At 40.6% G+C, this 24,718-nt stretch overlaps 1 protein-coding gene across 1 annotated transcript in view; it reads right to left on the minus strand.

The window, feature by feature from the left end:
• Nucleotides 1-20,252: 20,252 nt before the first annotated feature.
• The window catches only part of LOC107600380 (dachshund homolog 1-like), a 108,030-nt gene continuing 103,564 nt past the window's right edge, over nt 20,253-24,718 (minus strand). The window contains exons 4-5 of the mRNA XM_016292255.1: nt 20,936-21,108; nt 20,253-20,625 (exon numbers count right to left, since the gene is read on the minus strand). Of these exons, the coding sequence (XP_016147741.1) occupies nt 20,473-20,625; nt 20,936-21,108 (326 nt within the window). The 3' untranslated portion in view covers nt 20,253-20,472. The remainder of the gene's footprint in view (nt 20,626-20,935; nt 21,109-24,718) is intronic.

Below are 24,718 nucleotides of genomic sequence, written 5' to 3' on the forward strand. Positions count from 1 at the left end.
TGTTGGATGGCATCGTTTTGTGCCATAATAAACAGATCATGTAAACAGAGTGAATTATATGAATTTTATGCAATTACTACATCACAGAATACATTATATGTTTTCTTCTCTTTGTCACATTCATGGCTCTGGTTCTTTAGATGCCAAACATGTAGCAAATCAGCAAATGAGAAACAATAGAGGAGAATTGGATGTCAGAAGCCTGTGTTTGGTTTGCAGCCACCGTAGTCCTGGATTTAGTGTTGGCATTAATAATGCATCATTGCTTAAACCAACTTCTGCTTTAGACTCAGCAGGACCTCGCCGCAAACACAATACTGGATCACAGGCTGGTTCATATTGCTTTGTTACTAGGAAACAATCTGTCATGCATTAGAAAGCAAACAGCACATTTCATCTCAAATGACCAATTCAGCTCAAATAACCAAAAATATGCAATTTTTTGGTCAGTCTCCATTTACATTAACCACACTTGAGTGCGATTGTGTCTGTGAGCATTCTCTTGTTTCGAGCACTCCATTTTGGCCTGGCTTTAGCTGTTTATTTCCTGCCACTGGTTCAGAATCATTGACTTGGTATTTTATGTCTTCCAGACAAATAAAAACATGGGCTGGCACATTAAAGTGTATATATTTTATCACCTAGTCCACTGGGACTTCCTGCTGAATGTCATAAGGAGAGAAACCGCTGGGATGAGCACTCTAAAGTAGACAGCATGTCTTTACAAAGAGCTTTCTGAGATTAATCACCATGTCAACTTGTTAAACATTATGTGGGTAAATGAAAGTTAATTAAAGTACCCTTGTGACCTTTCAGTCTCATAAATGGAGAAAACAGTGCATTACACAGAGGCTAATCTTTAAAACTGCATCATCTTCTCTCTCTTCTGCATTCCATTAAATATTTCAACAGCAAACTGTTTTTACTGACCTAACCCAAAGCTTATATAGCCTACATTTAAAGTGTCAGTGTCCGACTGACGCCAATTTCCGTAACTGGATGGTTTGAAGAAGCACTTTTAAAAAATGCAAAAGCATCACTATAATGAGTACTGAACATAAGAGTGCCAACAATATTTTTAGGTAAAAGTTAGGTTGGAGTCTGTAGTTACATACAACCCTGTTCCCCTCTCTTTCTCCCACTGCTTCCTGTCTACTCTTGTACTGTCCTAATAATTAAAGGCAAACAAACAGGCAAACCAAACATTTTAAGAGCGTTAAAAAATCTAACAATGAATAAATAAATAAATAAATAAATAAATGAATAATTAAATAAATAAATAACATTAGAAATGTTAGAGAAATGGATAATAGATGGATAAAAAAGGATAAGAAAGAAGAAGACCAATCACTTCTTAGTATGCAAATATTATAATGAATTGAGGTGGCAAATAGAATGTAGAATTTCAATTCAAAATTGAATGCAAGAAAGAAGAATTCAAATAATTTGAAATTCAATGAAAACTATCATTTTAACTAGAAAATAAGATAGTTTTTTCTTAAGTTTTAAAAGCCTTAAATATAGGCTTTGTAGGCATTATAGGAAGAATGAGATAGACATACTTATATGGAATTACAGAACAATCAAAAGAATGATAGAATAACAGACAGACGGACGGACGGACAGATAGATAGATAGATAGATAGATAGATAGATAGATAGATAGATAGATAGATAGATAGATAGATAGATAGATGGATAGATTTAAAGCTTTGTTCTGTGCAAATTACCCCTTCCCAGACAAAAAAACCCTAAACCAGATGTTTGAGGAATATCAATATATTGCTGCCCTGCAAGCACTGTAACTAACGTACAAAACAAAACAGAAAAACAAGAAAAAGACAAAAGAAATTAAAAGGAAAGCAATTCTACCTTTACAGCATGCGTACACATGGAGACCACAGTGAGAAATGTGTGCTGTGATCCGTAGTGGGCAAATTCCTTTAGAGTGACTTAAAGGTGCATATGTTGTGCATATGGGCATGGTGAACACAGACAGTATGGAATATGTGTTACGGAAACACGGCTATCTACCGCAGAACTGCTAACCCCATTAACACCCACTCGGCTTTGCTCTTTTATGCTCTTTAATTCCAAGATGAAAATTAGCCATTACCAAATTCCTGCTGAGAGTCAAAGTCAAGTGCTGGAGTCGGTCGGCCCTGGATTAACAGGTAACATTTGGCTTGGAAAGCCTTATCTCTGAGAAATGCACTGTGGTGTTTCTCTCTCTCTCTCTCCACTAATGTTCCCTACACTTAGAGATTAAATCGCTTGCTGCACAAACCCATTTGAGAGCACAAGGAAGGTGAGGGGGATAATCAGCACAGGCACTGGGCCGTGTTTCCTAAATGTGTTCCCAAACATTACTGTGCACGGGCATAAAATTAGCGTCGGGACCTTAAAACGCTGACATTTCGCATGACTTTTGGGAAAGTGACACCATCATATTTTCTTGTAGGATATCATTAAATTTCAACTGCCCTGTGGCAGAGACTTTCCATTAATAACCAATTCTGTGTGTCACTCCGCGCCCCTCTTCTGAAATAATGAGTCCTTTGGTTTGGCTTAATACATTGAAACATATTCTCAAGGCCACGCTGAAGACAGCCGCACAGATGGGCAGGCAAAGGGGAGGAAATCTTCATAAATCCTTAACTGTCGCACACGGTCAGGGATAAAAACAAAAGCATGCTTTATGGTGAGCAATTCAACACCAGAGGAAAAAAACTGCAGCTAACTGTAGCAGGAGATCAAACCACAAACTGTGAAGATTATAAAACACATTCACAGTTCACAAACTGAATCTTATATCAAATAAATCATTAAAAAATTTATTATTTGGTTACTTCTCTCTCTAAAGATCTAACAGCTAACAGTTTTTAGCAAAAAGTAATGCATCTCAGTATAGCTTTTCTATCATTATACTTTTCTATTATTATACTATCATTATACATATATACTGTACTCCAATAATCATAACAATAATCAAAAATGCATTCTTTAAATAAACCTGTGGTTTTGCAGTTCAAAACTATTTGCCCAGTTCTCAACATGACATAAGTACTTAAGTATTGCTGCATTGTTTGATTGCACTATTATTACATTATTTGCACAGTTGTTGATATTGTCAAAACCAACATTTTGTAGCTTATCAAAAGAAATATTCTTAGACTTAAGACATTTCACCCAAATTGATTCATCCTGTCTTCCAAAACTGTATTTGGACCTTAATAAAATAAAAAAATTGTATTATTAAAATTAAATTTTTAAGTTTTGACTGTTGTTGTCCAAACAATTACTGCCAATGAGGTCCAAAACAACATCGGATCCTATTGACTTTCATTGCATGGAGAAAAAAAAATTGATTCCATGTTCAGTATTGTCACAAACATCTTGTTTTCTGGTGGTGGGCCATACAGCGGCGGCAATGCAAAGAGTCTATGATGCAAACCCCAGCAGTAGAAGATATCTTGTCTTTTTATATGGCCCTGTCATATTTATTGCATAAAGGTCAAAGTGTTCATTTGTTCAAAGTCAGCGTTTTTCCACGCTCCTCCATGTAATAAATGCAGAGGGGATGTCATTATTGGACCGCTGAGGATTAAAGGCTTGACTGGCTGTGATGACTGCATAAAAAAGCCCCTCCACTTCTTTTGTTTCAACAAGTGAGCATCCTACAGGAAGACTGCACTTGCCATACAATGACAACCAACATTGTCACAAACAGACATTCCTCAAAGGTGGATGGAGCATTGGTGAGAGAGGGTTGTGTAACCCAATTAATAAAGGTAAAGAAGGATGAGTAACTAATGCTCTCAAATGCCTTTGAATTAATTGCCTTTTGAAAAGCAAATGTATTCAGGACTCGTATGTAGTGGAGGGTCTTGTTTACGGTCTATGTGGGGGGTGACGATCATTAGGGTCTGGAAATCGAACATGTTGCAGTCAAAAGCCTAAAAAATGAGCTTTTTTAGGGTGAGAGTGTTATTATTAGCATGCATTACAGGAGGAATCGGGCCAGATTTTCCATTTATTGATCACTGAATGCTTACTGGTGCACACCTGAAAGCTAGATTACTACAATCACACTCCGGAATCTTCCTGTGCAATCTAGTGCTAATCATCTCTATAGATGAGTATGTATCTGGTTGAATTTGTTACATCTTTCAAGAATGCGCACATCGGCGTCCTTACATGGAAACAAATGTGTTTTGGTGCCAATATGTAAATGCATTCAACATTTTACACACAATGACATTAGAAATTCAAACAAGGAGTAAAAAACCCCACATAATCAAAACGCTTTGATAGAACAAGCACTCGAACACTGAGAAATGGAAGATAGTCTGCAGTCTGATCACAGTGGAGTGCGTTCCATCGAAGACAGGCGGACATATTAATGTGAATCGCAGCAATCCTACAGGGAATGAGGATGTTTGTGGCGACAATTGACTCTGGCACTAATCCAGGCTCTATGTACTGAGCCGCTTTGGAGACCGAAGATGAAAGACAAAAAGAAATGTAAATGTAAACTTTTTAAAAAGCAGAGCTTAGGAGCCCCCCGTCTGACGCCCTCTCTCTCTGTCTCTCATGCCCTCATGAGCAGAAGAAAATGGATGCAAATCCATTTGCGTCTGGTTCACAGCTATAAAAAAATACTTAGGATTTTTAAAAGCGGGTGATGTGTTAAACGTGTGGAAATCTGTTTTGATAACATTATTCATAACACTGGCTTTGCGCAGCTTGAATTAATAACACTCCATTTACAGATGGAAGAAAGCTGGCATGGTATTTCCAGTTAAAGAGATTAATTTTTAAACACCTAATTGACAGGCCGGGGTTAGGCGGGATAAGCAACAGCATCTCAGGGCCTGTGGCTGCAAAGTCAAGGTGACTGGAACACTTAGGCGAGCTTTCAAATGCTGCAAGAGAGAAGAGAATTAGTCCTCCTGCAGTTTTTCTCCTCCCCCTATTCTCTTTCATTAGGAACGATTTTGTTCGCAGTCAAAGGATATAACAGCCCTAAGTATCCATTGATAATTACGGAAGAGTGACATTTTTAAATTTGACACACTTTGCCCTAAACTCAGCAGCTTAATAAGAGAGCAGCACTACTGTGTGAGCACTCCAATGTGACATTAAAGGGATAGTTCACCTAAAAAATGAATTTATTAGGGATGGGCGGATCGATCCTTAAGTATCGATACTTTCGATACTGCTGTTGTATCGAAAGGATCGATCCTCACATAAAAATATCGATTCTAAAGTGCATTTTTTTAACCATTAATTTTATTTATTTATCAAGAAATTCAGTGCATAAAATAAGCTTCTAAGTGGAAAAATAGACTATATTAGTGAATAATTGTGTTGGATAGAACCATTTCTCCTGCTCATCGGAACACACGCAAATGCTGAAAGACAGAACCAAACAATCACAGACAGCATTCGCTGCTGACGCATGGCTCACAGTGCTTGTTCAAATAGGGCTGTGTTTCCCAAAAGCATCAGAAGCTTAAGTAGATCTATAGAAACCATTGCCACATTATTATATTACATTACATAACATTGTTACTATATATAAAATTAATTCTGAAAAATGCATGACGGTTTCCACACAAATATAAAGCAGCAATAATAATAAATGCTTCCTGAGCAGCAAATGATATTAGAATGATTTCTGAAGGATCATGTGACACTGAAGACTGGAGTAATGATGCTGAAAATTCAGCTCTGATCACAGATGCATTTGGTTGTTAAAAGTTCAAATGGATTGTGTTCTGTTCTGTAATTGCTGTTAATAAATCTGTCAGAAAAAAATATGCTAAAGTTTCACCTTAGGGGTACAACAGCCTGGCAGCCTTTTACAAAAAAAAATAACCATGGTTTTATTACAGTAACCACAGTTCCCTTTCAGTCGGTCACTCTCGACGTCACGTCGGAGGACTGTCCGCCTTACACGCTTCAGCGTTATTGCAAGTGCACAAGGCCAAGGCACTGAGGGACTTGCACGAGGGTACAAAGCATTCTGTCACTTTTAAGGCATTTCAAAGATTAGAAAGAACCACTTGCTTTTCAACATTCCTAAAAGCACTGTCTTTCTTGTGGAATATGATTAGCAGTCCATGGTATCACGTAATGGAACATTCATGAGGGAGAACAAATATCCAAATGAAGTGCCGTGTCCTGGAGGGACGGCCCACATTTGCATCATCAGCACTATTTGTTTCGCTGCTCGCAAACTTGATTGATCCTCTATTGAATGATTTTTTCTTTCTTTTTGCACCCCTTCATTTCGACAGAACACACTGACAAGTTGTTTGATCATACACCGTGATTGTCTGCCAAGTCACATTTCAGATCCCCATGGCTAATGATCCAGCCTTTTGTCTTAGGAAAACTCGGCCAAGTCAGCACAAGCCTCAGTCCGTTTCACTTTTGAAGCCAGAACCGCAAGGACACTTAAAAGGCGATAGAAAACATGCTTGGAAAGCAAGTATGTCTGATGAAAGGAGAGTGTGCAAGTTTACTGTGATCAGATGTGGAGTCAAAGAACCGGAGGTGTGTTGTAAGTAACATGTTTGCTAAGCACAAACCAATGTCTCTATAATGATGCAAGATGGCGGTGATAAAACTGCCGGACCGGAAACATTTCTGAACTATGTATCTACTGTATTCCTCGCTCAATAGTTTTGGCTTCTGGTTTCTTTCTCCAACAAACCAAATGATCAGACACCTGCATGTTTAACAGAAATCAGTGTAATACATAATAAATAATTAGAGGTGAAAAGTAACTAATTACAAATACTTGAGTACATTTTTAAATATTTTCTACTTTCTTGAGTATAATTAAATTGCGGTACTTTTACTTTTACTTGAGTAGATTAAAACTAAAGTATTAAACTTCGCTACATTTATTTTTCACCAAAAGTACAGTAAAAAAAAAAAAAAAAGGACAAAGAAGGCGCCGATGGAGAAACAGAGCAAGCCGACGTTTGACAGGCACTTTACAAACTCCTGGGGTGGAGCCCTGCGCTTCAGCCAAAAACAGACAAGTCTGACTCGGGTGCAAAACCAATCAAAACTTCCAGTTCAGCTGCGGGGGCGGGCCATTCAAACCGTGCTTTGCGTTGACTGTCAATCACCGGTGTTGTCATTTTGAAACAGGCATCATTAGCGTTTCAATATTTTAGTGAACGTGAGCTATGCTCTGATTTTAAATTGTAATTTTGCCAGCTCCTAAAATGGGTCATACCGTTGATATTACTAGAGCATACAGCAGTATAAGTAAATAGGATCTCGGTTGATAGAAGGACGCAGTTATTGCATGGATGGAGCAAGAAAAATGTGTCTAAAATACATGCACATAGTTCAGTTGAATGGTAAAAATTGCCCTCTTTAACAGTGCAATTAAACTAAATGTACAAAGCTAAAATAACCTAAACATTAACAACAACATTGAAATAAGAGCGCATGCATTTTACGTGCACCTGGCTGATAGATCAACCATGATTTATCTGTCAATCAAATGCATTTAAAATCACTTTTCTGTGTGCGTGCTTTGGATGTGTGTGCACATGGGCGAAGAAAAAAGATAGTCTATGTATGACCGGACGATTTATTCATATCCAAAACGAGACGATATGAACATTACGGAGCGCTAAACACTCTCACGCAGTGCATGTTTCATTCATACTCGAAGTCGAAGGGCACTCTCGCGCAGAAAGTCCAAAATGGCCCAGTAGAAGTAATAACTTATGACGTGCAGGAAATCCCTAATATGGACAAAGGCATCCCGCAATTGCTGTAGCTAAAAAAAGGTACATTTCAGGTCATTTCGAGGTAATAAATATAGTATATGAATGCAGTGCTAATTGACATAACATTTAATACAGTATAGAAACTATTCTGCCTTATTATGTGTTTGTATAAACCAATTCTAAAATTGTCATTAGGAAAATACAGAAAAAATTGGTTATCATCCAGCAGTGTATTTTATTTCTTATCCAATTAAAATACATACAAAAAAAATAAAGCCTGTCAATTAGACAAAAGTCAAAAGGATTTTTTTTTTTTTCACATTTCTGTCCCCCTCATTTCTTAAATGATGGCTATGCCCCTGTGTGTGCAGTAGAAAACAGAGCATGAGTCTTCTTGTGCTTGAATGGTTTAAAGTCATATTAAAATGCGCACAAAGGAATCGATAAATCAAAATTTAAATTTTATAACAAGCATCCTATTCCAGAATTGGAATATATTTTGGATTCCCAAGCCTAGGTATGGGTTAAAATGTTAAATAAAATGCTATTTTTTTGTCCTACCGAAAATGTGCCTGGAGTCCACCTTTGTTATTATTACAAACTACACTTTCAATGTGATTTTTAACCATTCAAGTCAAGAAGACTCGTGTGCTGTTTTCTCTGCTGCATACACATCCTTGTGTAAGTGTTCTTTAGCTTGTTGATTTTCATTCATAGTATTCAGCTAACATGGACATATTTTTCAATAAGAGTTAGAATAAATGTGAATGATATCTAAGATTTTTTATTCTTTATTTATTATATATATATTGTTTTTTGTTTTTACCTTATTGGAATCGAAATTAGGAATTGACAAGAATCGGAATCATTAAAACTCAAACGATGCCTAACCTTACCCATATCCCACATTATTTTTTACTGGCACATTTCAATTCACACTGTTTTAAATCCTTTCTTTTCTTTTAAACCCTCACTTACCCTTCTTTGCTTTTGCCCTTCTTAATAACAACTACAAAATCTTATACGTGAATGTACTTTTCAAAATTTGTTATTAAACAGTTGCTCCTGGCAACAGGGATAGGTAGTATGTTTGCTTAACATAGCGTCAAACATGGCAATTTATGAGACTAATATCATGTTTTGTTCCAAAATCACTATATAACATCAGTCGTGTTTGAAACAGTTAGCTTCTGTGGTTCCAAGTTGCTTCTTATCACAGTGAGGCAGAAAATATTCTTTATAAAAATCTTTACTGTGAAACAAGCTATATCAATTAGCGTTGCATTTGCAATTGTGTGTTAATTGTCTTCCACGTTTCATCAGTCAAAGCGTCTCTATCGGCATGTTACTCAGCTGTAGTGATATCTGATGCATTTGTCCATATAAGGGATTTCCTGGGTCTAACTTGTGAAACAGACATTAGAGTACATGGGTGTTAGGGTTAGGGTTAACCCTGCTCCATAATGCTCACATCATCTATTTTTGGATAAAAATAGAAAAATAATACTAAAGTACTTTGTAACGCAGTAACTTGAGTAGTTTTTCAGCAAACTACTTTTTTACTCTTACTTGAGTCATATTATTTTTCAGTACTTTTGCTTAAATTAAAGTAAATTATTCCATAAGTAGCAATACTTTTACATAAGTACAATTTCTTAGTACTCTTTCCACCACTACAAATAATGCTTGTTATGCAGTCAATCAAAAGTGAAAGGAATTAATTTGTAATACTACCTTTTAAATTTACACCATAATGTTTAGCAGTAACTTAAGTAATACATATAAAAGTTAATGTTTCTGCCTCAGAAAAATTAAAACAAAACAATAAAAAGAACATTTTGAATTTCTTTCTTGTAATTATGACTTTACATCTCCCACCTGTATCAAATCTAACAATGCAACTTTATTCCTTACTTTAAAATTTGTCGCAATTACCATTTTTTTCTCTAGTTACAAGTAACTTCCTCTTAATTTCTATATTTACAGTCTAATACAGTGGAGAACATGTTATACAATTATTCCATAAGTAGCAATACTTTTACATAAGTACAATTTCTTAGTACTCTTTCCACCACTACAAATAATGCTTGTTATGCAGTCAATCAAAAGTGAAAGGAAGTAATTTGTAATACTACCTTTTAAATTTACACCATAATGTTTAGCAGTAACTTAAGTAATACATATAAAAGTTAATGTTTCTGCCTCAGAAAAATTAAAACAAAACAATAAAAAGAACATTTTGAATTTCTTTCTTGTAATTATGACTTTACATCTCCCACCTGTATCAAATCTAACAATGCAACTTTATTCCTTACTTTAAAATTTGTCGCAATTACCATTTTTTTCTCTAGTTACAAGTAACTTCCTCTTAATTTCTATATTTACAGTCTAATACAGTGGAGAACATGTTATATGATACAGTATGAATCAAACATCATAATGTCTACTTTGCTCAAACGGTCCACAGGATTTGTACAATTTCCTGCAGTACGCTAAGTGAAATTAGCCAGATTATTTCTCAAGCATTACACTCTAAATGAAATAAAGCCTCCGTCCTTGGGGGGTTTTTTTGAAGACAATTACATCAGCAAAGCAATCTAATGAGTTTCCATTCTTGCACTGCAAGAAAATATCTAATTCTGCCAGAACCCCCCCCCTCACTTCCCATCTATTAAATTTAATGTCAGGAAACTTGAAAAATCCAAGATCTTACAATGGTAGTCCATCCGCAGCTTACAATACACAAATGCAATGTTACATGCAATAAGACTTTTTTTTTATTATTATTCCCTTTTTTCTCTTTGATTTGAGTTTTTAAAAGCAAATAACTTTTATTTTCGTGTCTTTTGATGTTCTTGGGGATGAGGTAGTTTATGATGAAAACATATAATGGCTAACACATGTTTTGCCATTCACTGACCAGCTGGCAAATTATTGGAGTGATACTGCGGCTGCCATGCTCCATTATTCATATGACTGCATCCCTGCGTTTGTCTGTTTGGCCAAATCAGATCCGTTTATTCCACGCACATTTAATGCTGAATTCAGAGGAGGGGGTGTATGCATCAATCACTCGCATAACTGAAGTCATGATGTACTGTCAATAGGGAGACTCAGTGATGGTACGGTGTTATTTCAAAGTTTCACAATATGCCTGTGATGAGGATGTGGTCATTTACGAATTTGAATAACATGGTAACTACGAAAAGGGGAAAGGGTAATCATATATACACTCATCAAATGGAGACATCAAGCTTATTTGTAGCAATACTTTTCAATAAGAAGTGTTGCTTTATGTAGACTTCACAGAAACAGACAAAATTATTTTGTGATCAGACGTGGTCGTTTTTTCCATTTTTGGAAGCAAAATTTGAAGCCTTATTACAAAATGTGCTACAATAAAGTACTGAAAAAGTGTTTGTGCATTTTTACAATATGATATTACTACCGGGCCGTGGAAGAATTGCTACTGGGTCGCAAGAACGTGCTGGGGAAAATGTGTATAGATAGGCTATGACACACTCTGTTATGTTAATGATTGTTCTAATTATTCTGTATTTTCTTTGTATGCGATTGATATAGAGTAGCAATTTGACAATTTCATGTTAAATAAGTAAATTAAAGATTGCTCTGATCTGTCACATATTAGGAGTTAAACGGATCGCAGTTGATCCGTAATACATACGGATGAGACCCTACCGTTCGGCACGCACGTGATTCGCAGATTAATTTGTCAATTTGCACATACAAGCAATTTTAAACCACAAGAAGAAGAAACAAAAGAGAGCTCAATTCATTACTCACACGCTGTTCTCGCACACAATCAAAGCACGCCCAAGCATAGAGACGTGTTTCAGACAGCGCGGAAATACCAAGTTGCGTATACATAGGCCTACACACATAAAATTAGCCTATGTCAAAAACCCTTCATGGCATTGTCATTCTATGTGCTTTAAAAAAAAATGTCTTGCTTATCCGAAAAAATAGTCCGATCTGTGACTCAAAAAAACACAATACATGCGTTGAACCACTATATAATGCTATTATGATACTATATAATAGCCTAATATATATATATTATATAGCCGGTCCGTGAGAATATTTTCCAAACGTAACCGGGCTGTGGTGTAAAAAAGGTTGGAGACCGCTGCTTTACCCAACTAAAATTTTGCATAACTAAACATATGCCATAGGGCATCAACATTACATTGCACATACACATCAGTGTCATCAAATGTGACTCATCTGTGATGATCAATAATACAGGAATAATTTATGTGAGAGCAGCTCTCATTTCGTAAAAATAAACCTATACCATTCCTTTGGGCAACAGAAACTGTTTGCAGTTATTATCCCATAAATTACTCTTCTAATGTTGTTATTGTGCGATGCTTAGCTACAGCTCCCGCCCATATATTCACGAGCGGCTCCCCCAAGGAGAGGAACCATGTTAAATGTTTGATGTCCAAAATGAGTTTACTGCCAAAGGCTTTAGAGCCTTTCAAATTTCCTTGTTTGTCAACTACCTGCTGTTTCACAAGAGCGAGACCTGTCAAAAACAATTCTGACAGATTCCCTTTGTGAAGCAATTCAATTAGTCAATTGTGAGCGAACTGTTCGCTTTTTTGCTTCACTTCAAGGTGAGCTGCCACTTAAATCTGTCTAAACTTCTACTGCCAGAGAAATGCTGGCAAAAAAATACAGAAATAAAGGACACCATATAGCAATGATGTATTATTTTATAGAACTTTTTATTTATTAATCCAGAGTGATAGCACTGTGGTATTATAACATTGACAAGCGACCGTTTTAAGTCAAATCATTCAACTCAACCGCTACTTTGAAAAACACTGATTCATTCAACACAGAAACAAAACAGGTCACTGACTAAGAGTGATTTCTGAATCATTCACTAAATTATTTGTTTAAAAACACAGACTCATTTATTAACAAAACAAGTGAGCGAGTCATTGAATCATTTACTCAGTATTGCATCATTCATAGCAACAAACAAAACAAGTGTGTGAGTCATTGAATCATTTACTCAATGTTGCATCATTTCAGCAATACTGTGTCTAAAAAGTAAGTTACTTTATATTAACATTTTGTTAACTGTTGTTGTAATTTAATCATGTACTCAAAAAGATTTAATCATTTCTGATTTATTTAGAAACAAAACACTAGTACTGTGCGTTGCCTGAATACAAGCAACAATTCTGTGTCAAAATCTTTGATTTAGTTTGGAACTATTTTCCATTGGCAAAACAAAAATACATAAGTAAAAGGCAATATTGTGTCTAAAACATTGATGTCTTATTTACTGAACTGTGGTATTGAAGAAATATCACACTCGTGATTGTGCTGATCACAACGGCACTCTTTCTAAATGTGAAATGATTATCTAAATGGACGAGACACAAAGACTGTCCCAAACTCATCTACTACCATTAGCCTGCTTGGATACAGGTGACGTCGACACCTCAAACGTAATATCTTGCACTGAAGCGAAAGTCCACGCCATGGCTTTAATTTAACGCTCTGCCAAGACCATAAAGATCAAACAAGTGGAGAAATGTCATTAAACCATTGGAATGTAATCTCATTTGTCTAAACAAACTGATCCAATGAACAACCCTAATTAAAAAGGCTGCCATAAACAAAAGCAGGCCAAGCCATATGAGCCCCTCCTCTTTAACAATGGGGCACATTTATTTTATTAATCTAATGCATCATGTATCATATCATTACAGTTCAATATATCTATCATTAATTTTATTCCCTTCACTTAAGGCTTTTATTGGGATTACTTTGGTTATTAGTTGGTCTAATGTATTGGTTACCTCCAGATCTGGCATTACGATCTCTCTCATCTCGCGGCATAAACCTGTGCGTGTTATTCAAATTGCCTCATTTATTATGATAGCTTCCTCATGTAAATTGTGCTGACTGCTCGCCCTTGCACAGTCCTCATTAGACTAATGAAAACCTTCAAACGAAAAAACTAAACAACCTGCCAAATAAAGGTCTGAGGTTATTATGAAAATTACAACTCTGGGAGCCAGGAGAAGCTCTGTTCATTAATTCATGCTCAGCAAATTGGTAACTAATTTAGTTGCACTCCTCTGCATTAATGGATTATTTTATAAAAATGTTTTCCACAGCCCGAGACCTTTGCCGCACACGTTAGAGAGCTTTGGATTCTAATCAAGAGGAGTGACATATTAAGCATGCCAAGCATCTGAATGATAATGCAGCAGCGATGCAAATAGACAATGTGGATTTTCACTCAGTCTGAGGGAATCAGGACCAATCTAGCTCAATTGATTTCTAAAGGGGCTGGTGGAACCGTGGCGTGCTGGGGGATTAGACAGATTCATCCCCACGTCACTATTGGGGAACAACAAGAAAAAATGTTCTGCGGAAACACAAGTGTTGTGATAACGTTATCATGAACAGGCCAAGATGTCAGCGGCATCAATCCAGACATACAGTACACAATCAGTCACTAGAAATGTAAGATCGAGACTGAACAAAACATATCGACAGCACACACCAATCCCCCTAAGGCCCACACAAACACCTCATCTCCACCCCCCGCCCATCACACCTAAGGTCTGACCTGTAAATTCATATAATCATGCTAATTACTTTGATTCACAGGCTTGCTTGATCTATGGGAGAGACCTACACAGTGCCTCCTCTCCGGGCAGATCCAGCAGGAGATGTGCAGCCCAATGATTTCCACCGTGGTTTTAATGTCATTATCACCCTCTCCAACACTTCCCCAGCCCTTGCCTTCTGCCTGGAGAGAATTCTCAAATTTATTATTTGCTTCAATTTGTGTTTAATGCAAAGTGGGTGAAAGGACACTTCATTTTTTCTTTGCCAGACCAAAGTAAATAGTGAAAAGTATAGACATTTGTCAAATGTTAAGCTTTCTTCAACTTTATACTCAAAAGCTGGAGATGTTTTGATAGATTTGTTTGGATGAATTTCAGCAAAAAGGCATCTGAGAATTATAATCAATGTTTAAATCTTACATGTTTAAATGCACACTCCACACGTTTATTCATTTATTTCTGTTCAGACCTTTGTGAGATTGTTCAGCAATATTGTGAAATATTATTAATTGTAGCATTGATTGTTCAGTAATATTGTGAAATATTATTACAATTTAAAATAAAAAATGTATTTGAATATATTTAATAGTAATTTATTCCTGTGATGGCAAAGCTGAATTTTCAGCAGCCATTATTCCAGTCTTCAGGGTCACATGATCCTTCAAAAATCATTCTAATATGTTGAATTGGTGGAAACAATTCTTATTAATATCAATGTTGAAAACAATTGTGCAGCTTAATATTTTTGTGGAAATGGGGATACATTTTTTTCAAGATTCTTTGATGAAAAGGAAGTTCAAAAGAACAATTTATTTTAAATAGTGAAGACATTTACAACGTTACAAAATATTTCTCTTACTTTTGGATATTTCTACGTATCCTTGCCTGTATTCATTTAAGTATTAATTTCTTTCCTCAAAAAAAACAAAAAAAAAAGCCCAAACATCACATTAGTATAGGGCTGTACCAGGGAGAGATTGTTTTGATTATCACAGAAACCAAAACATGATTTAATGCACAGGAGTGTCATGCTCAAAAGTATTTCACAAACATTTCCATAAAATAAAACGTTTCGGTTATGTATGTAACCCTGAAGGAGGGAACGGAGGCGTCACGTCATGACCGACGAATTGGGATCTCGCTTAGAGAGACCAATCCACTTAGAGTGTAAACTAAACAAGCCAATGCACATTGGCATGCGATGATTGCATCCAGCTGCCGCTGATCACAGCGTGAGCATAAAAAGACAGCAGGTGCAACGCATACCAGGTTTTCGCTTCGGAGCCGAGCCGGTGACCCGGCCGCTCAGCGGTGGTACAGCAGCCGTAGCAATGGGACGTGACGTCTCCATTCCCTCCTTCAGGGAACGAGGGTTACATACGTAACCGAGATGTTCCCTTTCAGTCGGTCACTACGAGTCACATCGTGACCGACGAATTGGAATCCCTACCAAAGCGCCATGGACGCTGCCCCTTCCAGTGTCCTGTGCGAGCCTCTTGCACCCCTTTTTGGTGTAGGCCGGGGCTCGCAACAAGAAGACCAGTCACTGTTGTCGTAGCACTACCCACTCAGTAGAATTGGATAACACTAGGAAAACGTACCCGTACCACTTGGAAGAGGAACATTACGGAAGCCCCATCCTTCCCGAAGGAGGTTTCGGAAGCACTTACACATTTGAACAACCATTTCAAGGTGCATATGGAAGATTGGAGGTGATTATAACCCTCTTGGAAATGGCAGAAACCTCAGCTCAACTGACTGCAAAGACTCACATGGGCCCTGCTGTAGTGTTTTGAGCACCAGAGACAGGTCCCAAGAAGGTATAGAGGGAGGCCGAGGAGGGTTCAACCTTGTCGCCCCCCAAGGAACTTACTGACCAGGTCTTGCTTCCCCACCGTTCTCCCCTCTATGGGGTCATGGTTACTGAAATAGCAGCGACGTAAACTTTAAGGGTGGAGGGAGACAGCCTTCGCTCCAACCCTTGCTGCAAGAAGGAGAGCACGACTCTGATTGGACATCTTCGGGGGTCCTCTCGATGAGAGGAACACCACTCGACGAACAGGTTCCAGACAGGTCCCAAGAAGGTATAGAGGGAGGCCGAGGAGGGTTCAACCTTGTCGCCCCCCTAAGGAACTTACTGACCAGGTCTTGCTTCCCCACCGTTCTCCCCTCTATGGGGTCATGGTTACTGAAATAGCAGCGACGTAAACTTTAAGGGTGGAGGGAGACAGCCTTCGCTCCAACCCTTGCTGCAAGAAGGAGAGCACGACTCTGATTGGACATCTTCGGGGGTCCTCTCGATGAGAGGAACACCACTCGACGAACAGGTTCCACTTCAAGGCGTAAGCTTGTCTCGTAGACGGTGCTCGCGCTGAAGTGATGGTGTCAACTACCTCTTGGGGTAGGTCACCCAGAACCTCCGCGTCCCGTCCAGGGACCAGACATGAAGTTGCCACAGGGTGACCTGCCAAGGAATCTGCCAAGGAAGGATTGCTCCTCGTCCTCCCTGACTTTGCACAGTGTCTGTGCAAGAAGGTTCACTGGGGGAAATGCATACTTGAGCAGGCCCCGCGGCCAGCTGTGTGCCAGTGCGTCCGTGCCGAGTGTTCCCTCGGTCAGGGAGTAGAACAACTGGCAGTGGGCGGTTTTTGGAGAGGCAAACAGGTCTACCTGATCGGCTCCGAAACATCTCCAAATCAGCTGAACTATCTAGGGATGGAGTCTCCTTTCTCCCGGGAGCGTAGCTCATGACAGCTCGTCGGCCGTACGGTTGAGCAGACCCGGAATGTGAATGGCAAGAAGTGCCTACCTCAGAACCTTCTGACTCCAAAGGAGGAGGTGGCGGGCGAGTTGCGACATGTGATGGGAGCGCAGATCACCTTGTCGGTTGATGTGCGCAATGGTCGCCGTGTTGTCCGTTCGGACCAGCATGTGCTTACCTCGTAAGCGCCCTTTGAGATGGTTCAAGGCAAGGAGCACTGCTAACAACTCTAGGCAATTGATATGCCAGTGCAGTTGGGGGCCCGTCCACACCCCTGAAACTGCATGCCCGTTTTACGTGGCCCCCCAGCTGGTGGTGTAGGCATCCATGTAAACCACAGCATGCCTGGAGACCTGTTCTAGGGGCACTCCTGCCCAGAGAAACACGAGGTCTGACCACGGGGTAAAGGTTTGGTGACGTTACTTGGACCCGATGAGTGCCGCGCTGCCCCGGCCACCTTGGGACTCGGCCAGTGCTGAAGCGGTCTCATATGAAGCAGCCCCAGCGGTGTAACTGCCGCTGCAGCTGCCATATGCCCAAGGAGCCTCTGAAATTGTTTCAGTGGGACCGCTGTCCTGCCCTTGAATGAATTCAAGCAGTTCGGTACAGACCGCGCACGTTCCTCTGTGACGCGTGCTGTGTGTTCGACCGAATCCAACTCCATACAGAGAAAAGAGATCCTCCGCACGCAAGACAGGAGCATCGGCCGCCTTCACTTTCGTGAAGCGGATACCACTGAACTTGGGGGGACACCGGGCTGAATCGCATAGCCGAGGCTGATGGACCGCAAAAAGCCAGCGAGATGGGCTGGGTAGCGCTAGCCAGGCACCCAGATACTGTGCAAGCGGGACCAACGGAACCACCGCCGTACCTGCAGTGGGGCAGTGAGGTGGAACGCAGGGACCCAACTCTGGCGGGTTGTGAGCAGACCGAAGAGGAGTCTGTGGTGCAATTCTTACCTGGTTCCACAGGTTGGCAGAGGGTGCGTGAGTTGGCCTTTGTGGACGCTCTCGAATCGCCCGCTGCTGCCTGCTGGCGATGGAGGAGGATGAGTGTGGTCCGGTGACTCACTGCCAGGTTTGACGGGGGCCAGGACGGGTGGGGTGGCCTGCCTACGCCCAGCTCCATGGCGCCGCTTGCCGGAGGCTGCCGCGGATGCGTGGGCGGAAGCAGGGGGCCGCCCTCGGCGACGAGCAGGCTGGGGCGCTGCAGCCGGCGGAAGGGTGGAGGCAGCAGATGCCCGCCGGGGCAGGATGTGACGAACCGCCTAGAGCTGCTAGGCCAGGCACTCGACCGCGTCGCCAAAGAGTCTGGGACACAGGGGCATTAGGGAACCGAACTTTGTCGGCGTCCCTCATATCGACCAGACACAGCCAGAGATGGCACTCCTGGACCACAAGTGTGGATATCGCACGACCCAGAGAACTCGCAGTGACCTTCGTCGCTCGGAGCGCGAGGTCAGTAGCAGTTCGGAGCTCTTTCAGAACTTCTAGATCGTGACCACCCTCGTGCAGGTCCTTCAGTGCCTTGGCATGATGAACCTGCAGTAATGCCGTAGCATGTAAGGCGGAGGCAGCTTCTCCACAGGCCGTATAAGTATCGCCAGACAGGCCAGACGAGTACCTACAGACCCGGGAGGGGAGGCACGGTTCACCCTGGCGGGTGGAGGCGGTATTAGGACACAAGTGCATTGCAACCGACCGCTCCACCCGTATACCCACTAGCTGCACCACCGTCGAGGGTGGTGAGGGAGGAGGACCCAGCAGATCGGTTTCCGAGAGATGGCACTCCTGGACCACAAGTGTGGATATCGCACGACCCAGAGAACTCGCAGTGACCTTCGTCGCTCGGAGCGCGAGGTCAGTAGCAGTTCGGAGCTCTTTCAGAACTTCTAGATCGTGACCACCCTCGTGCAGGTCCTTCAGTGCCTTGGCATGATGAACCTGCAGTAATGCCGTAGCATGTAAGGCGGAGGCAGCTTCTCCACAGGCCGTATAAGTATCGCCAGACAGGCCAGACGAGTACCTACAGACCCGGGAGGGGAGGCACGGTTCACCCTGGCGGGTGGAGGCGGTATTAGGACACAAGTGCATTGCAACCGACCGCTCCACCCGTATACCCACTAGCTGCACCACCGTCGAGGGTGGTGAGGGAGGAGGACCCAGCAGATCGGTTTCCGGCAGTAAAAGGGGCCGTCCATGACCTAGTGAGCTCCTCATGCACCTCCGGGAAGAAAGGCACCAAGGCGGGGCGCTGAGAACTAGTGCGAGCCATCTTGAGAAACCAAGCGTCCAACCCTCTCGGCGGCCCGGGAAAGCATAGCCGACATCTCTGGATCCGATTCAGGCCTTGCCACCGCCCCGGAGGGCGGCAGTGCAGCCAAATCTTTCTCTCCAGAGAGCTCTCCCTCCGATGCAGTGATCGACATCTGGTCGTCGGGAGGAGCACCGAAGGATACCGCTGGTACGCTCTTTTATATATATATATACAACTGTCTGTTTATGAATAAATACCTCTTTACAAAAACATGTGAAAGTCTGAGACCACTAGTAAAAGTATTTTTAATAAAATTTCTTCACTACAAATGATATTACTAGCACAATAATTTTAGTAAAAATTTAATTACAAATAAAAAAGGCAAAAAAGGTAAACAGTTCTCATACTAATTAAACAATGTGGTTTGCTTCAACAAAAACAGTACTGGAGCTGCATTAACTCCACACGTTTGTGTAAACTAACAAAAATGTAATTTGACTTGTGGCTTAGAAATTGAGCATAGTCTTATTAATATGCCTAAATTTTATTTTGCTTATTTATTTTACATCATACATTTTCTTTATTTAAAATAATTTAATTCTTTAAAAATATATTTTTATATACAAACCCCGTAATTTCAATGCAACTTTTGGACCTCAAATACGTTTTTCATTAAAACAAACAGTTACTCGTTAAGACATTGCTCCCAGAATAGCACCATAAAACATGGTAGCATATTTCAGAAATGACGAGGAACATACATACAGGCTCTCTCAAGTGATTAAATACATTGTTTTTATTTTATGACACAGCTAATGATGAAAACATTTGAGGTCTGTCTTTGCACAACATGAGCCAGATCGAAACTTTAAGATTAAAAAACAACTAATATATCTCTGTGCCATCGGTTGAAAACAACAGAAAGCGGGAAAGGGACGCACATCTGCTACGCTCTTAACAAGAGGCATTTTTAGTGTGGTATTTAGTAGCTCTTGAATGCGTGTGTACCGGTGTGCAGAGATGCTGGAAGAGACGAGGGAGAGAAATTGAGAGACAAAGAGAGTGGGAGAGAGATTTATGAGGTGAACATACGCATTCTGTCGGAGGAGCTCTCCGTGTGCGCGGGAGAGCTGGAGACGCTGCTGCTGCGCTGGGATGAGGGACGGCTCCCCGGCCTCCTGCCGTCTTCCAGAGAGGGGGCAGGGGAGGGACTGTCGGGGACCCGTTCCTGCACAGCCAACAGGAAAAACAAACACAGCTAGGGCGGCCATTACATGACACACTCTTTTCAGCAACACACTTCCACGTACACACAAGCATCCGTGCTTTTTTTGTTGTTGTTTTTGAGACACTGTCCCCCCCTCCCCACCCCTTCTGCATCCTTTCCCTGCTTTCTTTCCCAGGCTATTGTCTGACTGACTGCTCCCTGCAATGCCGTATGAAAGCACAGATCACGCACCACCCAGCCCCCTCCACCTTCCCTCAATGGCTGATGAGAGATGTGCACAACACAATGAGAAAACGGCGCCGTGGGTTACCTTAATCACTGATGTCACCATTCGGGATGGGGCACTCTGTCCCTGTGCTGCGGCGGCCATATTGGCGATGGTGCTGAGGTGGTTCATCTGACTCATCGCCATGGTGACGGATGCGGGAGGCAGGCTGACAGGGATCAGGGGGTGGGGCATCATCATAAACGGCAGTTCCAAGCCTGAAGATGAGAGAGGAGAGTAGCTGATTAATTAATAATTTCTGGCATTAAGTTGTGCGCAAATGGAAGACACGTGTGCGACAGAAAAGAAAGCATACTGCTGAAGAAGGGAGGAAGATTTAAAGGAGAAACGCTATGAATTATTCACGTGACCTATTGTGCAAGCGCTGTGGCTTACAGAGTAAATATTCATTAAATAATAATCGTCATATAAGATACTGTATTATATTAAAGCTATCTGATGACTATAAAAAATAAATAACTGCAGCATTTTCAAGCAATTATGGTCATTAGAAACATAAATATTCACTTTTGTTGTTAATAATACATATCACTGTTAATAATATATAACATTACGGTCATAATAACCTAATAATTGTGAAATTTAAACTAATCTTTATTATGTTGGGAAAGGGAAAAATTCTGGAAATATTTCACCATTAATAGTAAATGCATTCAAAATATCTGCGGAAAAAATAGGGCAAACATGAAAGGCATTAGTTAAAATGAGCAAAAACGAGCCAATTAAAACTAAGTGTGTATCATGAGATGCCTACAAGGTAATTATGAGTATTTGTGCCAGAAACTTCATTACTTGTATAACAGAGTGCATTTAAAGCGTCATTTATTTTCAAGTCCTTGATAGCTACATGGGATTGAAATAATTAAGACATATAAAGTATTTTGATGAGAAAACCCAGATCCTGCAGGAGAACATGTGAACATACTGCTAAACTCATATATATATATATATACAGTGGGTACGGAAAGTATTCAGACCCCCTTAAATTTTTCACTCTTTGTTATATTGCAGCCATTATATACTATATATATATATATATATAAAACTAAGGCGAACTGTGCTACATTCTTAGACAGTGATTAAATGGGTAAAGGAAGCTGTCCTGCTTTTTCAAAGGACATATGCACACAAATAAGGTCACAGCCTGGTGTGTGTCCCTGAACTAAAGACCTACTCACTCCCACTACTGACTTTGAACTGAAGGATCAAAAGTAACTGAGATAAATTTTGGTCTCGGGCGGTCAAAGGCAGCACTCGAGTGCTTGAAAGACAACTTGAGTGTTTGCAGTGGATCCGATTGAGCGAGCGGGCGGCCCCTGCTCTGTCCCACACTTCCCCTTTATTGCCTGGCTCAAGGTAATGGGAGATACAGTGGGATAATGCAGCGAGCTGTTTTTGTGCAAAATATCAGTGGCCAAGGGCTGTGAGACAGTCTACTTCAGAAAAATAAAACGAAAAAGAAAAAAAGGAGAATGATGGGGGAGGAGGGGGTGTTCAGTGTCACCGCTCCTCGGAGAAGCATTGTACATTTCCATAAGAAAGATGCACAGGGAAAACACATTCTCCAACATTAAAAAGGAGGTGGAGATTAAAAGAACGAGAGGCCAAGCAGCACCTTGTAAACGCGTCTCTCCTCGAGTGCCGAGTCTGAATCAATTACCGCTCGCAGGACCGGACTCAATTAAAACCTGCCACGGCGCCAGCGTGTGATTGCAGGATACTTACAGCCCCACGTCGAAACAAATTGAGAGAGGCATTCATGCACGTATCTACCTTTCAGAGCTTTCGAAAGCCGGATTGAGTGCCGGCATGCCTTTGTGATTCACTCAAGAAGATCTGACTGGATTTCAGGAAATCAACATTTACAAGAGAGAGGAGAAACGTATTAAAGTCTGATACGACTTTGCTCTTGTCATTTAAATGAGCGTCCTTTATCAGCTTGGCTGTGAATGATGTCTGTTGTGTTGACCGACTTCCACAAAGCAGAACTCTGCGTGTGTGAACGACTGCGGGCTTACAGTAGACTACTCTCAGGGGCCTAATCTCTCTCCCTCTCTCTCCCCGTCCCACCTCCTTTCATGTTCCGCCATCCTTAAGTGATGTTTCAGCCATAATGGCCTATTGAAAAGTATAAGAAAACATGATACACGCTAAAAGAGGTCCACCAAGGCATTTCAGACAGACTGAAAGGCGATGAACTGTGGATGTCTAGAATCCAGATGTCTGATGAAACAGTCGCATTGTTCATTAACTGTTTTTTCCTTCTTTTGTAGTTTTCAACAGATTTGTCTCAAAAAAACTAACAAAAAAAAACCTTCAGACACTGTCAAGGCCATTTTACTATATTAATGAACTTACCTTGTTAATAAAGACTTTTATTTCATAAAGACACCTTTTTCTTTTGTGTTGCAGATTATTGAGTTAATTACAAAAGAACAAAATCAATGAAAATATAAGACACCTGATCAACTAATTTATACTTATTTCAAGATGGAAAGATTTGGACGATTTGTGTCAATTCAAACTTACAGTAGAGTCCTGAGAATACATTAGAAATTAGAGAAATATAAATTGTCAGATACTCTCTGAAGGTTGAAGGCAAATAATTATTTTAATAGAGGTTTAACCATCAACCAAAAATTACTGTTACTATGAATACCAGACAGACAGACAGACAGACAGACAGACAGACAGACAGACAGACAGACAGATAGACAGATAGACAGATAGATAGATAGATAGATAGATAGATAGATAGATAGATAGATAGATGCAGACAAAGAGAATACAATCAAACAAAGGAGACAAGAATATATACTTTCTCATTTATTTATTGAGAGAAATGATCCAGTGTAAAATATCTGTGAGTGGCAAAAGTATTTGAATCTTTGCTTTCAGTATCTGGTGTGACCCCCTTTTTGCAGCAATAACGGCAGCTAAATGTTTCTTGTAACTGCTGATCAGTCCTGCACAATGGCTTGTTGGAATTTTTGCCCATTCCTCAGTACAGAACCACTTCAACTCTGTGATGTTGGTGGGTTTCCTCCTCTGAACTGCTTGCTTCAGGTCCTTCCACAACATTTCAACTGGATTGAGGTCCAGACTTTGACTTGGTCACTCCAAAACATTAACTTTGTTCTTCTTTAACCATTCTTTTGTTCAGTGTCACCGCTCCTCGGAGAAGCATTGTACATTTCCATAAGAAAGATGCACAGGGAAAACACATTCTCCAACATTAAAAAGGAGGTGGAGATTAAAAGAACGAGAGGCCAAGCAGCACCTTGTAAACGCGTCTCTCCTCGAGTGCCGAGTCTGAATCAATTACCGCTCGCAGGACCGGACTCAATTAAAACCTGCCACGGCGCCAGCGTGTGATTGCAGGATACTTACAGCCCCACGTCGAAACAAATTGAGAGAGGCATTCATGCACGTATCTACCTTTCAGAGCTTTCGAAAGCCGGATTGAGTGCCGGCATGCCTTTGTGATTCACTCAAGAAGATCTGACTGGATTTCAGGAAATCAACATTTACAAGAGAGAGGAGAAACGTATTAAAGTCTGATACGACTTTGCTCTTGTCATTTAAATGAGCGTCCTTTATCAGCTTGGCTGTGAATGATGTCTGTTGTGTTGACCGACTTCCACAAAGCAGAACTCTGCGTGTGTGAACGACTGCGGGCTTACAGTAGACTACTCTCAGGGGCCTAATCTCTCTCCCTCTCTCTCCCCGTCCCACCTCCTTTCATGTTCCGCCATCCTTAAGTGATGTTTCAGCCATAATGGCCTATTGAAAAGTATAAGAAAACAT

Source organism: Sinocyclocheilus grahami, unplaced genomic scaffold, assembly GCF_001515645.1.
Source record: "Sinocyclocheilus grahami isolate Dianchi unplaced genomic scaffold, SAMN03320097.WGS_v1.1 scaffold283.1, whole genome shotgun sequence".
NCBI lineage: Eukaryota > Metazoa > Chordata > Actinopteri > Cypriniformes > Cyprinidae > Sinocyclocheilus > Sinocyclocheilus grahami.